The sequence below is a fragment of the Aristolochia californica genome, unplaced genomic scaffold, assembly GCF_029961685.1.
Source record: "Aristolochia californica isolate CCGP_79_NKW_82.1479 unplaced genomic scaffold, dmAriCali1.0.hap1 SCAF_1, whole genome shotgun sequence".
NCBI lineage: Eukaryota > Viridiplantae > Streptophyta > Magnoliopsida > Piperales > Aristolochiaceae > Aristolochia > Aristolochia californica.
The window spans coordinates 7,024,795-7,041,166 of NW_027181770.1; the positions used below are offsets into that span (position 1 = coordinate 7,024,795).

Consider the following 16,372-nt stretch of genomic DNA (forward strand, 5'->3'; position numbering starts at 1 on the left):
CATGTATTTTTTGAAAAATTTTAAAAGTATGTTGGAGCACGAATTCGAGACATGAATTTTTTGAAAATATTTAAATGAATCTTGAAGCTCGAGCTCGGCTCAAATTCGATTAAAATTATTAGACTCAATCTCGATAACTGGTTCGGGCTCGGCTCGGGTCGATGCTACCCCTACTTAGAAGTATATTTTACACTGATATTTAGGTGGTTTTTATGTATTCACCAAACCCTACAAACCCACAAGCAGCTAGAAATGAGTAAGAAGGTGAAAGCATTATCAATTATCACCAACTTTATAAAGTATTAACAGCAGGCAGGATGCCTCCACCAAATGACAGTGAAAGGAATAGACAAGGTGTTATGTGCCTGAGTGAAATGGTGAAAACATATAACCGAGAATTTCAAGAGAGAGATGAGCCAGTAAAACAATCAATGCATGGCAAGCTCTATTTACAAATTGGAATCAGTCGTCATAAATTAAACAAAAAGAGGCAGCTATTGAAGAAAGAAAAGAGAAGCAGCAATTTCTATGATAGAACTAATTATAATCTGATATGAGAGATCAGTGGCAAGAAATCAGAATTTCTATCCTCTTCACCAGCATCGTAGCCTTGTCCATCATTACTCTTTTTGCTGGTTCCATTGCTAGGTTTGCTTTCTCTACGATGCTACTTGCCTGCTTCTCATTGATGTGGCAACAAATTATATCAACTCCAGTCTTATAAGAAAACAGGGAAAATGGCTTCCGATCTTTTTCCATAAGAACTGGTAAGAAGATGAAACTAAAATTGAATTCTCCGAGTTATAAACCATTAACTTCATGTCCGCGGAGTGATCGACACAAATAATCAATCAATATTGTTGAAATGTTTACCCCTGATGGCTGGTTGCATAAATCTAAGAAGATTTTGATTTCCGTAGATTGAATCGATGGAACGAATGACCAGTCGAAGATACTGGAATTTGAATCTTTATCAATCGCGTCAATTTTAATCTTCACAACACAAGTAAAACAAAACCAAATCAAAAGCTACAGCTGCTCATAGCAGAAAGAATACTTGCCAACTCTCTAACTCTTAAAACACTAATTACTTCTACCTATCATCTCTAGGGCCTGACTAGACCGACGTATGGGACGACGACGGAGCCAATCCAGAGCATATTGTTTCTTTCTTCGACTTCACTGACCTCCACCATGCCTCCCAAATCATTGTCGCCGATCACCCCTAGAAGCCTTGCGTCTTCACTGAACTTCATTGCAACGATGTGGCCAGTCGGAGACGACTCAAATGTTGAGGGCGGCGAGGGCATCGCCGATTTCTGCTCCCAACCCCAGGAGGTGGTGATCCAGAACTCGCCTCTCGAGTTTCTCTTGAGATTGTCAGGAGATCCAGGCACGTTAACGAAGACTTCGTGAGTCCCTGCTCTGGGACCGGAAAGCCAGTAACGGACGACTCGGAAAAGGCTGGTCTCGGCTACAAGAAGGAAGGAGTTGTCTCCGCTGAGAGCCACCCCATTGGCGAAGGCGAGGCCTCTGAGTAACACCCTCACGGCTCTCGTTCTTGGGTTGTACGACAGCAATCTCCCCGTCTTGTCACTTGTTACTGCGATCAACTGGTTCTCCCTGTAATAAAGGAAGCTCGTTAGTTCTTCTCGACAAAAAGGGAAGAAGGGATTAATGGTGGCGAGGGGAACAGGAGACTGTACATACCATCTTTGGTACTGAGTGCTTGAATCTGTGAAGTAAACGATGCCGTTCTGTTGGTCGATGTCCAAGCCATTGGTAAAGCGAAAGTGTTCTCCTTCAGCTTCTCCTGCAACCTGGGTGGCTAATCCACCACCGGGTCCAACCTCAAGAAGACCGTGATAGGCATCAGCAATGAAAAGACGGCCAGTAGCGCTGTTGAACCGAAGACCCAGTGGTCTTCCACACGTCGCTTCCAGTTGAGGATCATGGTTCCGGTCGCAAACTTGCTTCGTCCTGATCAAAGATAAAGAAAGAACCCATCAGTACGTAAGTACAGATGCCGTGCGCGACTCACAGGAAAGGAAAAAACACGCGGTATCTTCAAGTCTACGAACCTGTTCTGAGTAGTGGTGGCGAAGTCCACCCAGCCGTTCTTAGGGACGAATTTGAGGATTCTTCCGTCGGAGACGCCGGTGTAAGGGCCGCCTCCTGCGGTGTCAAAAGCTGCGGTCTCAGGGCCAGTCACTCCCGGAGGAAGGTCAATGCGAGAATATCTTTGAGAAGGCCAAGGCCCCGGAGCAGGGCGACTGCAAGCCGGGAGAGGGATCTTGGAGAAGGAGATGACAAGTAGTAGCAACAGTGGAACTAATCCAAACTTTGAAGCAGCCATGATTTGTGTACCGAACAGATGGATTGTACATGGAGAAGAAGCCAATGATGTCACCTATACTTATAACCACGAACCTCTGACCTGCTTTCCTAATTTGAGTTTCCTAGTCATCTTCTTCCTTCGTGTCAGTCTCTCATACTCGCAATCCAACACGACTTACTATAAAAATGAAGAGATACTCGAATGAAGTTTCACTTTTACTGTAAATCAGTAAAACTAGAAACTCCGGTGAAGTCTCCTATTCGGAATGTGATTAGTTCCTCCAGCCTAGTGTGGGCTTTTTACTGTGCCTAAAAACGCCTTTCAAGAATAAAAAACTCTGGTGGTATAGATGAATCAATTAAAGGATTTCCAGATTTTCACTTTTTTGGATTAAGTTTTAATTTTCTTGAAAATTTCCTTTAATTGTATAAAGACAATATGCTTGTTGGAAATGGCCTTTTGGATGATGGGTTGTTTAAACTCATTTTATCTTCTACCCTCGATTGTAGTTTTACAACTGTGCATGGATCAAATATTGGCATAAGCTTAGTATTATAAATGAGAAATCCTCAATGTTGTGACACAAGAGATTAAATCATATCTTCATTGATAGAATTAAAAGATTAATAAATGGAGTCTTTAAGGTTCTTGACTTTACTGATTTTAGGTATTTATGCGGATTGCATAAAGTGAAAGCAAACTAAAAAATACAAAAAAAATGTCTTTCATGTCTTTATGATGCATGTTTTAATAGTTAGAAATATTTCATTACTTTTATTGATGACTTTACATTATATATGTATTTCTATTTGTTTTATAATAAAAGTGAAGCACTAGATGTTTTTAAGGTAAGCAGAGGTAGAGGAACAATTAGGAAAATATATTAAGATCGTGAAATCAGATAAAGTTGGTGAATATTATGGGAGGTACACGAAAAAAAGGACAATTACCAGGTCTATTTGTAAGGTTTCTCGAGGATCAAGGTATTATGGAACAATACATAGTGTAACAACCAATAATTGAAGAACAATATCATCACGAGGATATTCCTATAAATCTAGTTACTCAACATTCTCAACCTAAAACTGTTGAAGTACCATTAAGAAGATCTTCAATGTTAGGAAACCTACAATTTCTTCAAAGTATGAAATGTAATTTCAAGAATCTGACATGGACATTGGTACGTACTAAAGATGATCATATTATGTTTTCACAGGTTGTGAGTGAAAATAAATCCAAATTAGAGAATGATGCCATGAAGAAAGAGTTGGATTCAATAGCTAAAACCCAAGTTTAAAATCTTGTTCGAGTGCCTAAATGGGAGAAAGCTATCGGCAAAACTTGTAGCCACCATAATTTAATCAACAAGAATGAATTGATTATCACGATACCTTATCTCTTGTTTCAAAAAAAAGATTTATTTTGGATAATCATAACATTAGTAACTCATTTTGATATGGTACCTTTTATATCTTATATGAAACAAACAAGGATGAACCAATGAATGCCAAAACAGTTTAGCAACATTTTTGTTATTTTCATTGATTATTCTAATTTATGTACTGAAAGATATAAACTGTCATATGATTTTTTTTTTTTTGAATTTTTTTCAATTACTCGGTACTTGAGACTTAAAAAATTTACAATGTATCAACCAACTATAATCAATAGTAGGGGACTTGAATTTTGTTTTCCTAACATTGAAATGAAAATGCCCTTTTCTTGTCGACTCCAACTCAACCACGAACCTGCCCTTAAACAGATGTCTCCCCTCTCCCCTCTTTCAGTTTCAAAATATCGTGCCCCACCTCCAGCGTAGTTCGTCCCTCCTCGTCCTCCTTTTGTGAGCTTCAACCTCCACCTCTGACCTCCTCGTTCAGCGGCTTTTTGGTCGAAATTAAAACTATGTAGAGAGAGCCAAAAAATAAAAAAAATCTCGTCCAAGTTTCTGGTTTGTCGAGCCCGGTGAGCGATCACCTTTCTAAATGGACCTGATTTAACCAGTCCTGTAACTTGTCCAGTTTATAATTGAACCAGACCAACCAACCAGCACCCTTTTAGCTCTCAGTAACAACTAGTTACATATATAGTGTAAGAACAAGAAAATCTAATTCTGACAGAATTTCCTAAATAGAAGGCTGAATGATGCTGTGGTGACTGAATATGAAGATGATGATGATCCTAGTTATTAGAATTACAAAAGTTAGTTCATAATATAATGCTTATTGATGCCATTATTAACACAGACAAGCTTATCACTTGGATTAGACATCCAGCGGAGTTCTTATATTTTGGTTGCTCTTGTTTTGAGTTCCATCCCGCTCTGTTCTTAGGCTGTACATTTACTGTTGCTAAAACTTTAAAATTTTTTCTCAAACCTGTGTATTAGTTGTTAAATTGATAGCTCAAACGGCTATCCAGAGATTCTGGCTGTCTGCAAATTCCGTTTAATTATTATGTTTACATGTTTAAGTTGCTACTAAGTACAAGGGTATGTAAAAGTTTGTGGTGCTACCTGATGCCTTTGTCTTGTGTATCAGTGATATTTGGTCATCTCTGAAGATGCAACTACATATAACTTCTCCAGAAGGTTGCACTCAAGTACCATCAATTGAAGATTTGGTTTCATATTCTGAAAGGGTGTCAGTCTCTTACAAGGCAATGCCCTTTTGCCTATACTTCAATGAACCCACCTCAGCAATGGGATGAAGGACTTTATTTACCTATGGCAAGTAACCAGGAAAGATTCAGCAACTGAATAGGAGAATTTCCACATGTCATAGACCCTTTTCATCCTCCATATGTGTTCTCTTGACAAGAAAGGATGTGTAGAAAACACTGTCCTTTGAAGCATTCGAACTTCCCATAGATCCATTTGTGATTGATTACATATCCTATGTCGGTCTCATTTACAGGACACCAGCAGAAAACAAGAATTGCCAGTAGCTGGTACCCATTACCAGCGATCTACTATTTACCATCTTAATTGTAATACACAATTTTTTTTAGATCTAATGGTCACCGCAATTTCCAAGACGAAGAAAAAGATCTTCCAATTGTGATGTGGTGTCAAGGTTACACAAACATTAACTGCTCACTGGTATCATGCAAGCATCAAATTTATAAAAATCATGTTTTAGCAACAATATTTCAGTGCATATCAAAAGGCAATCCAGGTTTGAAATTCTGGAATGAACAATGGACTGCATGGTAATGGCTTTTCAGAAGCTAGTTGCTTACACTGTATAACTTGTGATTAAATTTTCTTCTCAGCTGGTGGTGGAAGAGTCACTGTTTTCCTTTTCAGATTCTTCCATCTTCAAGTAACTGTTTCAAAAGTGAGAAATATATTTCAAAACAGGTGAAAAATAATGCAAGTTTCATTTCCAGATAATACAATGCCATTAGGAGAAATCAATATTCTGGTCCCTGTAGATTCACTTGTGATAGATCAAGAAATTTGACAACAAATAATCCTTCAGATCACAACGTACTACAGAAAAAATAAACAATACATATGTCACAAGGCACTTGGCGAGGGGTAGTAATGTGTACTCAGTACTTCGATCTAACCATGTGTAGGCGAGACATCAAGAACGAACTGATCAATAAACACTTTTGAGCAGACATAAAAACACAGTCTATACTAATGAAGATAATGAATTTCTTTTTTTTTTCAATCACAACTCTTTGTAACAATTAAACAGGGAACATCAATATTATAAAATCTGACTTGTCACCAAAAGGTGACCGTGATTTACTGTCAGGAGCCAAAGTTGTTGGCTGCCGATGAGAGAATTTGAGAAGAGCCAGGCTCATTGGGGTCATGCACAATCCCGAGCTCTCTTAAATAACTGATTTGGGATATAATTACAGAAATGCCCTTATACACTTAATAAACCTTATCCTCCTTATATCTCCCTAACTATGTATTCGATGTACATGAAAATTTAACAACTAAGATAACTTAATATGTAGAACAAGATTACATAAAGAAATTTAACGACAGAGGTGGTGAAATAACAGAAATACCCCTGGAGGGTAAAATGACTAAAGTACCCCCAAATGTATTTTCTAACAGTGATTGAGTCCAGTTGAAACCAGGTCAACTGGAAGTCAAATCCGGTTTTGATCCATTGATGATTCATCAGATGTTATTTTAAAGAAAAGCCCGTTGGGAGCTAGGGAGTCTATACTTGCCCCATCCTCTCAATTACAGATAGATAGGGAGAAAGGAGGGGCACAGCCTGTTAACCGTTTTTATGAGAAACGGTTTTCTCATTAATCGTGTTTAAGGCTTACACAGCCCCCTCCGCCTTTCTTTGTAGAGCTGGTAGAGGGGCTTCCACCCTCTCTCAGCGTGTCCCCTTGGAGGGCAGGGAAGACACCCTTGCCTTCTCTTTGCATGATGTTGGAGAGGGCAGGATTCTTGCCCTACTTAGAGAGAAAATAATAATAGCTATTCCCAAAGTGGACATTCAGGGTGGAGAAAGTCATTATCTATATTTATAGTAGTGTCAACTTCAGTTAGTCATAGGCTCTCCATTGAAGTTGGTTCACAGGGGTCATCATAATGCCCCTTCATGGATAGCTTTAGTTTATGCAGCGGCCGGTCACCATGGCCCAGGTTCCAAAAACTTTATGAACGCAAAAAACACATTTCCACTAAATATTTGCAAATGTATATGCACACGATTGATATAACTCACTTATCTCTCAAACATATAGAGATTCCATGAAGCACTGAAGCATAAAAAATGCAGGTGCCAGAATTTCATCTGAAGACAGTCTTTACTAAATTAATTCATGAGACTTACCCCTGACTCCTTGCCCAGCGTTGTAGCTGATAGAGTTGTACTGTCTCATTGGAGACATGAGTAGCAAGAAGCAGGTAGTTGCGTGGTTGCACCATCCACGCAAACCTCATGAAAAGTCCAGAATAAACACACAATACTGCAGAACAATTGTCATAGTTAGATTCCAATATAGCCTCAGCAATTATTTACTGAAGTATATTTCGCACTGGTATTTTAACCTGCGGTCATGTTGCCAGATATTAGTTCTGGCGGTTTTTGTGTGTCCACCAAACCCTGCAAGCCCAAGCAGCTAGCAAAGGGTGAGAAGGTGAAAGCATGATCAACTACACCAACTTTATATACACTTAAAATGTGGAGAAACAACACTATATACGTAATCTTGCTACAGCCAATAAAACCTCAATGCGTGATTAAGTTATATCCACCAAGTGTATAGTGAGAAGGTGAAAGCATGATCAACTACCACCATCTTTATATACACTTAAAATGTGGAGAAACAAAACTATATAATTAATCTTGATAACAGCCACTAAAACCTCAGTGCGTGACAAGTTCTATTCACCAAGTGTACGGGTCACAAATTGGATTCAGCATTCATAAATCAAACAAAAAGAGGCAAGATACTCAAGAGAGAAAAGAGAAGCAGCTATTGCTATGATAGAGCAAATATAATCTGATATGAGATTCTAAGAAGCAAAAACAATTTCTATTTTCATCATCATCATCATCATCATCATAGTCATACTCATGATTCATTCTGCTCAGACAGTTGCTAGTTCCATTCTAGGTTTGCCTTTTTCAGGTCGCTACTTGCCAGGTTTATCCATGTTGTTTTGCTTTCTTCTACGTCTTGCCAGTTCCTCCAACAAAACAGAACCTTTCTAACCAGTCGTTACCAGGTCTATGTCAAATCTGCGAGATCAACCTCAACAACTTCTTTCTTGACAGGACTAGCTGTTTCATGATGCTCATTCTAATTTCCTCTTTTCAGGTTTTGCTGCACACAGACCACCATGTTCTTAACTTGCCTCGGTAGATAGTCCCACATGTTATCTCAAAAAAATTTAGGAAACAGAAACACATAGAATCAAATTTATGGTGGAATTTGAATGCTTGAAAGGATTGAATATTCGGCCCTAGCAAACCTTAGAAGTGTAGAGTACTTTTACAAATTGAATGACCATTTCAGGTTCTCCCACACATTATACAGTTGCAGGTGAATTTGTTGAAAAGGTTAGGAAGGATACAGAGGAACTCTTAGCTCAGACGTGGGAAAGAGAAATATTATCATTCTTTTTTTAACAATGGTTTGTTAGATTAAAAGAACAAAATATTCAACAATAGACAGGATAAATGAGAAGCTATACTTTATTTTGGATGCAAGATGGATGAGTTGTCTAGTAAAAGGTATCATATGGAAGGGTGAGAGCCGACACTCATCTTTTGCACTTCTAAAAAAATACAGGAGTTAGTCATGTATAATGCATTAGACCGTCCTTCATCCAAAAGTAGCAATGCAGCAAGAGAAGAAAACACGATAATGATACAAAGATTATGCACTCTAAGAAACAGCTGAAAGGATAGTAATACCGCAGTAATGATGCCCCAGTTTGCAACAGGGCCCCAAAAATGGGTTGTTTTTGGACCAACGGGACTGTTCAAGAAAGCTCGAAAGGATGCCATCGCCAATTGTTTCCTGACGTATCTGAGCAAAAAAAGATGTCATAAACCAACTATAAATTTAATTTATTGATGAAGCATCCTGAATGCATTCAAATCAACAAGAGAAGTGTGGGCTGAGTAAAGGGAAACTAGAAAGTAGAAAGAGGTATCGATCTTATTTATTTTTTGTTCATTTGAACTAATGGAGATAAGAAAGAGGTATTGATAATGCATGAACCTGTACAATCACTTCGTCAGGTTATGCATATTTTAGCCTATACAAGCAAAAAACTCTGCAGTGAGGTTTGCTATTAAACTCTTCAACGTTGTTCATCTTCTATCCAGTGTTACGGAAAACTCTGGTAAGAAATACGACAAGAAACCGCCTACAAGAGAAAAATCGCAAAAAAATAGAAACATAAATAAAACATGAATTTCGAACATTTGAACACCCAAAAGGATTAAAACCCACCTTAAAGCGCCAATAGGTAATAAGAAGTAAGGACTCTTTGAAGAGAAAATACACAAGGAAGCAAAAAATCTACTACTCGCAACTGGAAACAAACAAATTCAACAGAATAGTCTACTTTTTCTTAAATATGTTTTCGGCACCACAGATAGAGTCTCAGGAACAACAAGAGACTACAACAAGATGGATCACAAAATCTTTAACACGAAATTTCCATCGACGCGAAAAATCATGTATCTTAAACAAAAGTCGTACCTCCTAAGCAGCAGAAGTTGATAACGTGCACCAACCGTAGCCGCCTACTATTAAAAAGGCCACTTCTCCTATCAATCAAATGGACATGCTCCAAAAGAAGGGTAGTACTGTCATATCAATACTCCACCTTCCGGGCTTGAACCTTCAGCTCATGAGATGAGAAGACGGATGAGCGGTTGGAGATTTAGAATTGCAGACGACAGGCAGAGAAGAGCCACTGCTTCACGGCTGTCTATTAAAAAAGTAGTGTTGCAACCCGATAATCCGAGTCCTGCATCATTCCCTTAACGAGTATCATAAAATTGAATCCCCAGAACCATGTTTAACTAACCTGTCTTGTCTCTAAGTTAACCTGATTTAAGAGTTAAAAATGGGTAAAAAGTCGAATGATCCGATCAGGTTTATCAGCTTAACTAGTACACCAGAAGACGACGGGAAAGGGCTCGGTCCCCTCTCTCACGGAATTATTCCTTTTTGTTTTGTTTTGTTCTTATCAAATCTCTCTTATTTCTCTGTTTCTCTCACAGCTGTTCTCGCTGAAGACAAGGGTAACAGGTGAAGTACTAAAAAATTGATTTATTTCATTTTCCATTCGTTCTCTGTTTTCCATATTCAGATTGTCGTTTTTTGTGGTTTCCGTTTGTATATGCGCTGGAAGGGAAGTTCCATGTTCTGCTCATTCTGCCTCTTGCATTTGGATAAAATAAAATAAAATATTTGTTTAAGTATTTTATTTTATATATTTTATTAAATTAAAAAATATATTTAGTTTTTTAATAATTTAAAAAATTTGAAATTTATCTTAGTTTATCAAAAGAATAGTAAAATAAAATAATCATATAAAATTAAATCTATAGAATATTTTATGTAATATAAGACTCTTTTTATTTATATAAATTTATGATTTTGATATTATATTTGATTTATAAATTCAGAGTGAGAATTTAAATATATTACAAAAATAAAAATTTGATTAAGTATTTGGATATTAAAAAAGTAAGTTTTTTTTATCATTTTATTTTTATCCACTTAAATAAATATATATTTTTTAAATATGTCACTTAAGTAATATTACATAATAAAATACCCTTTTTAATTATATAAATTATTTATTTTTAATAACATATTTAATAACTATCTTAAAGTGAGAATTTAGATATCTTAAAGTAACAATTTGATTAAAATTTGGATATTATAAAAGTACGGATTTTTCGAATCAATTTTTTATATATTTAATTAAATAAATACTTTTAAATTATTTATTAATTAAAATAAAGTAAAAATATATTTTAGTGTAGTTAAATAAAACTATATTTTAAAAATAAATATTTAAAAGTATTTTTATAATAAAATACCCTATTTTTTATTTACAAAAATTTATGATTTTAATAATATTTTTAATTTCTATTTTAAGAGTGAGAATTTAGATATTAAACAGTAACAATTTGATTAAAAATTTGGATATTATAAAAATAAAATTTGTTTATGTATTACATTTTTATATATTTAGTTAATTAAATAAAATGAACTTAAAATTTTTAATTATTTATTAATTCAGACAAGTTAAAATCTATCGTAACTTATTAAAAGGAAAGTTAAATTAAAAATATCTTATAAAATATAAATTTATTAGATTATTTTATTATAAATTCTTATGTACTTTCCACTAAACTTTTCACTATACACTAACAAAAAAAAAAGTTTTTTACTATACTTTCCATTGCGCACACTAACACAAAAAAATAATTCACTTTCACTAGGAAATTCACTTTCAAAGTGCACTACCCCCCCTAAGTATAATTATATGAGAGAAAAAGTCTGAGGAAAGAAAATTATATCCATCACATATCATCTAAACATATGCTCTCTTATTCACTCACAAAGTCATTGCCTATTAAACTATTTAATGAACATTTATATGATAAAAAGCACAAGATTAAAACACTTGCATATGTGAAAGTTTTGCCAGTGATGCACGTATAAGATTCCTAGAACATATTGGGCAACCTCAAAAGCCGATACATATTGAGTGTATTGGCTGACATATCATCTCTATATTGGTCTTTGTCAATATAGATAAATTGAAACCATATACAGATAAATTGAAACCATATATGTATCTATAATACACTGAATATAGATACGAAAAAACATTGTGAGAGAGGGTACTCCATGTTAGGGGTTGAACTTGACCCCTCAAACTTTATATTACTTAAGTAAAAGAGAGACAAACATGAGGGTAAATAACTTCCTATATTGTAGTCTAACCACTAGTGGTAAATAACATAAGGGTAAAATTACCAAAAATATTTTCTAACGATCACCCTAGCTCAAGTTCCATCAACTTTAGAAATGGCTAAAAAAGATAAGTATATATATATATATATATATACATGCACATGATACAACTCGCTTCTCTCAAACTGTGTGTGTGTGTATAAAGGGTTGATCCAATACGAAAATCTATTTGGTGCAAAACATGCGAAACAACTATCTCAACCGTCCGATCAACGGCTATCGCAGTCGTCTTATCATGATTAATGACTATCTCAATTGTCTAAATAGCTTTTCATATTGGATCAGTCATGTGTGTGTGTATATATGTGTGTGTATATATATATATATATATATATATATATATATATATATATATATATATATATGTGTGTGTGTGTGTGTGTGTGTGTATATATATATATGCACATGATACAACTCGCTTCTCTCAAACATTTATAGACTCCATGAAGCAATGAAGCATTGAATTGGTGTGAAACGGCTATATTTCAGTTGTCCGATCATGATCAAGGACTATCCCAAATGTCCAAATAGTTTTTCGTATTGGATTAGTTGTGCGACTATGCCAAATGTCCAAATAGTTTTTTTGTATTGGATCAGTCGTGTGTGTAATTGTGTGTACACACACATTATATATATATATATATGCACATGATACAACTCACTTCTCTCAAACATTTATATACTCCATGAAGTAATGAAGCATTGAAAATGCAGATGCCAGAATCTCATCTAGCAACCAAAAGTAAATCCAAAGACACTCTTAACTAAATTTAATTCAAGAGCCTAACCCCTCCTTCCTTGCCCAACGGCTGTCTCATTAGAGACATGACAAGCATGAAACATGTAGTTGCGTGTGTGCACCATCCATGCAAACTTCATGAAAAGTCCACAATAAACACACATAACTGCAGAACCATTGTCATACTTAGACTTTGGTAGATACTTAGAAGTATATTTTACACTGATATTCAGGTGGTTTATGATACAGAAATGTAAGATGAAGAAGAATATATGAACGGAGAAGAAGAAGACAGAGTAAGGAAGATAGATTTCAGGATTAATCACATATATCTCTGTTACACTTCATCTCGGCTATATATAGCCATACAAGAAACTACCCACGACTCTGAAAAAGGAAATAACCTCCCATGATCAAAAACTGATTAACCCATTAAAATTAACTGAATAAATACTAATTAATAACTGTTAAACCACTAACCCACTACCCAACGGCCTTAGCCATGTCCGGCTCTACCTTCATGGTCTTCTTCATGTGGCCATATCATTCCCCACCCCTTAAGAATCCTTGTCCACAAGGATGAAACCAGGATAGGACTTGGTGAAACGCCATTCATTCTCCCAAGTTGCATCTTCTGCCGGTGCCCCCACCCAATTCACTAAGATTTCAGATTTTGGGCGATATTTACCCTTTTGGATCACACGTCGATCTAAGACCTTCTCAGATTGTGGAAGAACCGTTGTCGTGTCTGAAACAGGGGGAAGTTGGGTAGATGTTGGAGTAACTCGACCCAAATGCCTCCGTAACAAACTGACATGAAACGCATCATGAATTTGAGAACCAGGAGGAAAAGCCAGTTTATAAGCCACTGGACCAACCTTCTTAATAATTTTGTAGGGCCCAAAGAAACGTGGGGCAAACTTCATGGAGGCCCTAAAAACCACAGAAGTCAGTTTATAGGGTTGGAGTTTCAAATACACATAATCGCTCACCAGGAATGATACCTCTTGTATGTGTTGGTTTGCTTGACATTTCATCCGTTCTTGAGCCAATAGAAGGTTACATCGTAGTTCATGTAGGATGACATCGCGGTCACATAGGTACTCATCTACTGCTTGTACACGAGAAGTGCCTGGTATATAAGCCAGTAAACTTTGAGGTGGTAAACAGCTTCAAAAGGTGTCATCTTGGTAGAAGAGTGAATGGAAGTATTGTAACTGAACTCGGCCCAGGGAACCCATTCGATCCATTTCCGCAAACTGGTCCCCTGCAAAACAACGTAAATATTGTTCCAAAGTTTGATTGACAACTTCCATTTGGCCGTCAGTTTGAGGATGGTAGTTTGAGCTCATACATAACTTGGTTCCCTGCAGCTGGAACAATGCTCGCCAAAAGGAGCTGATAAACACCTTCTCTCGATCACTAACGATTGATTGCGGAATTCCGTGCAAGCGAACCACTTGGGCAACAAATGCCTTGGCAACTATGACAATCGTAAATGGGTGTTTCAATGCTACGAAATGAGCATATTTTGTCAATCGGACGACGACTACCATGATAACAGTATACCCATGGGAAGAGGGTAACCCTTCAAATAAAATCCATCGAGACATCAGTCCACATTTGAGTCGGTATGGGTAATGGTTGAGGCATTCCTGCGGGTTTCATACAATCGGTTTTAAACCGCTGGAAAATATCACATTGTTGCAAAAAATCCTTTACCTTATGGCGCATTTTAGACCAGAAGAAACTCTGTTTGATACGGGAGAGAGTTTTATGAAACCCAAAGTGCCCACCTATAGGCAATGAATGGCAATCAGCCATGATCTTTGGAATCAAGAATGAGGTGGGGCTCAAATAAATTGTTTTTTATAAACCACACACCGTCACGTTGGAGTAACTTGGGTCTTGCTTGAGATGGCCCTTTCTGTAATAAGTCTTTATAAAAGGAATCCTGTTGGACTTCCTTTTGAAGCATTGGCTACCAATCTGCACGTGGTTGAGAAATAGATAAAAAATGGAATTCAGCTACACGTGATAAAAAATCCGCACCTTGATTTTCAGGCCCACGTTTATACTCAATTTCATAATCCTATCCAAGTATTTTGGGCAGCCAACGAGTCTGTGTTGGTGTAGTAATTCGTTGCTCCAGTAAGTACTTGAGACTCTGTTGGTTGGTGCGGACTGTAAATGGTTTCCCCAGCAAGTATGGTCGCCATTTTTTTATAGCTTTAACAATTGCCAACATTTCTTTCTCATAGGTGGACAGTGCCAAGGCCGAACCTTTTAATGCTTCGCTAAAATATGCCACTGGTTGATTATGTTGAGTCAGAATTGCACCGAGTCCTATTCCGCTGGCATCACATTCAATGACAAATCGTTGAGTAAAATCAGAAAGACGTAGAGTTGGGGGTGACGTCAATGCTTCTTTTAATAATTGGAAAGCTATCTTTACGTCATCATTCCATTGAAATTCATCCTTGCCCAAGAGACGGGTAAAAGGAGCAACTATACTTCCGAAATGGTGGATAAATTTCCGGTAGTAACTTGCTAACCCGAGAAACCCCCGGACCCCTTTGGCTGTAGTTGGTGTTGGCCATTCCAAGACAGCTTGAATTTTGGCTGGATCCACCGATACTCCTTGCTCAGAGATTACATGACCCAAGTAGTCGACCTGTGAAACTCCGAATTGGCATTTCGACTCCTTTGCAAAGAAACTGTTAGTTGATAATATTTGTAGAACAATTTGCAGATGTGTAAGGTGTTTTTCCCATGACTTCGAATATACGAGGATATCATCAAAGAAAACCAAAATAAATTGCCGGAGATAAACACGAAATAAATCATTCATGAGACCTTTGAAGGTTGCTGGGGCGTTGGTGAGTCCAAATGGCATAACCACAAACTCATAATGCCCTTCTTGTGTTCGAAAGGCGGTTTTAGGAATATCTTCTTCTCGCACGTGAAATTGATGATATTCAGACTGTAAATCTAATTTAGAGTAAAATTTCGCGCCGTAAAGCTCATCTAATAATTCATCAATGATATGAATTGAATACTTATCTTTAACCGTGATGTCGTTGAGAGCACGGTAATCCACACAAAATCGCCAAGTGCCATCTGCTTTCTTTACTAACAGAACTGGAGACGAGTATGAGCTGTGGCTTGGTCGTATCAGACCAGAGTGCAAAAGCTCTTTTACCATTTTCTCTATCTCAATTTTCTGGTAATAAGGGTACTGATATGGCCGCACACTGACTGGTCCCGCTGTCGGATGCAATGGAATATGATGGTCATGTGAGCGCCTTGGAGGTAAGTTGGATGGTATTTCAAACACTTGAGAGTATTGAGCGAGTAGGCGGCCCATCTCAGGAGGGTAAGAAGTTGATTGGTTGTTGCCGCCGTTTGAAGGAATTATTTGAAAAAATATTCCCGTGCCTTGTAACCCATTGAATTCTTTGTTGATTAAGGCTTCTATGCCAGTCCGTCTCAATCCTTGAAATGTGTGGAAGGTTCCCGCCATGTTGAATTGCATGGTGAACTGCTTGTAGTCTGTCTGGATGGGTCCAAGAGTTGCAAGCCATTGTACTCCCAATACCAACTGGCATGCCGCGACCGGAAGAATATAATAGTTGGTGGTGACGAAAAATCCTTGAATGGTGAGAGTGAGCACTCGACATTGGCCAATACATTCTTTCTTCTCTCGATTAGCAACCATGACTTGGAGTTTCTTATCTTGCAATACCGGTAACCCAAACTTCAAGACAATGGCCTGATCAATGAAGTTATGAGTG

The 16,372-nt window shown here is 37.2% G+C and overlaps 3 protein-coding genes across 6 annotated transcripts; all 3 read right to left on the reverse strand.

Moving 5' to 3' along the window:
• Positions 1–1,106: 1,106 nt before the first annotated feature.
• LOC137945417 (protein STRICTOSIDINE SYNTHASE-LIKE 10-like) lies at positions 1,107–2,356 on the reverse strand. Its single transcript, XM_068791304.1, has 3 exons — positions 2,082–2,356; positions 1,707–1,980; positions 1,107–1,613 (listed from the first exon to the last, which is right to left on the reverse strand). The coding sequence occupies exons 1-3, from the start codon at positions 2,354–2,356 to the stop codon at positions 1,107–1,109; spliced, it is 1,056 nt and encodes a 351-aa protein (XP_068647405.1).
• Positions 2,357–4,145: 1,789 nt separating this feature from the next.
• On the reverse strand, positions 4,146–9,817 carry LOC137957998 (mitochondrial pyruvate carrier 1-like). 4 transcript variants are annotated; one of them, XM_068805235.1, is made up of 6 exons: positions 9,542–9,817; positions 8,746–8,860; positions 7,374–7,428; positions 7,156–7,291; positions 5,579–5,665; positions 4,146–4,344 (listed from the first exon to the last, which is right to left on the reverse strand). In XM_068805235.1, the coding sequence occupies exons 2-5, from the start codon at positions 8,836–8,838 to the stop codon at positions 5,608–5,610; spliced, it is 342 nt and encodes a 113-aa protein (XP_068661336.1). In that variant the 5' UTR covers positions 8,839–8,860; positions 9,542–9,817; the 3' UTR covers positions 4,146–4,344; positions 5,579–5,607. The 4 variants fall into 4 exon arrangements, with proteins under 4 accessions (XP_068661336.1, XP_068661335.1, XP_068661337.1 ...); XM_068805234.1 differs by lacking the exon at positions 4,146–4,344 and having other exon boundaries at positions 5,372–5,665; XM_068805236.1 differs by lacking the exons at positions 4,146–4,344; positions 9,542–9,817 and adding an exon at positions 9,290–9,356 and having other exon boundaries at positions 5,372–5,665.
• Positions 9,818–13,135: 3,318 nt separating this feature from the next.
• Positions 13,136–14,134, reverse strand: LOC137945425 (uncharacterized). The gene is made up of 3 exons (XM_068791317.1): positions 13,988–14,134; positions 13,700–13,845; positions 13,136–13,511 (listed from the first exon to the last, which is right to left on the reverse strand). The coding sequence occupies exons 1-3, from the start codon at positions 14,132–14,134 to the stop codon at positions 13,136–13,138; spliced, it is 669 nt and encodes a 222-aa protein (XP_068647418.1).
• Between the last annotated feature and the right edge of the window lie 2,238 nt (positions 14,135–16,372).

Coding starts and splice junctions, on each gene's coding strand:
- LOC137945417 (XM_068791304.1), bottom strand. CDS start 2,356: ATGGCTGCTTCAAAGTTTGGATTAGTTCCACTGTTGCTACTACTTGTC. Junction 1,981..2,081: donor GCCACCACTACTCAGAACAG/GTTCGTAGACTT, acceptor ATCTTTGATCAG/GACGAAGCAAGTTTGCGACC. Junction 1,614..1,706: donor CTCAGTACCAAAGATGGTAT/GTACAGTCTCCT, acceptor AGGGAGAACCAG/TTGATCGCAGTAACAAGTGA.
- LOC137957998 (XM_068805235.1), bottom strand. CDS start 8,838: ATGGCATCCTTTCGAGCTTTCTTGAACAGTCCCGTTGGTCCAAAAACA. Junction 7,429..8,745: donor ACTGGGGCATCATTACTGCG/GTATTACTATCC, acceptor TTGGGCTTGCAG/GGTTTGGTGGACACACAAAA. Junction 5,666..7,155: donor CGCTGGGCAAGGAGTCAGGG/GTAAGTCTCATG, acceptor CTTTTGAAACAG/TTACTTGAAGATGGAAGAAT.
- LOC137945425 (XM_068791317.1), bottom strand. CDS start 14,134: ATGGTAGTCGTCGTCCGATTGACAAAATATGCTCATTTCGTAGCATTG. Junction 13,846..13,987: donor TCGTTAGTGATCGAGAGAAG/GTGTTTATCAGC, acceptor GTTGTTTTGCAG/GGGACCAGTTTGCGGAAATG. Junction 13,512..13,699: donor ATATACCAGGCACTTCTCGT/GTACAAGCAGTA, acceptor TGTGGTTTTTAG/GGCCTCCATGAAGTTTGCCC.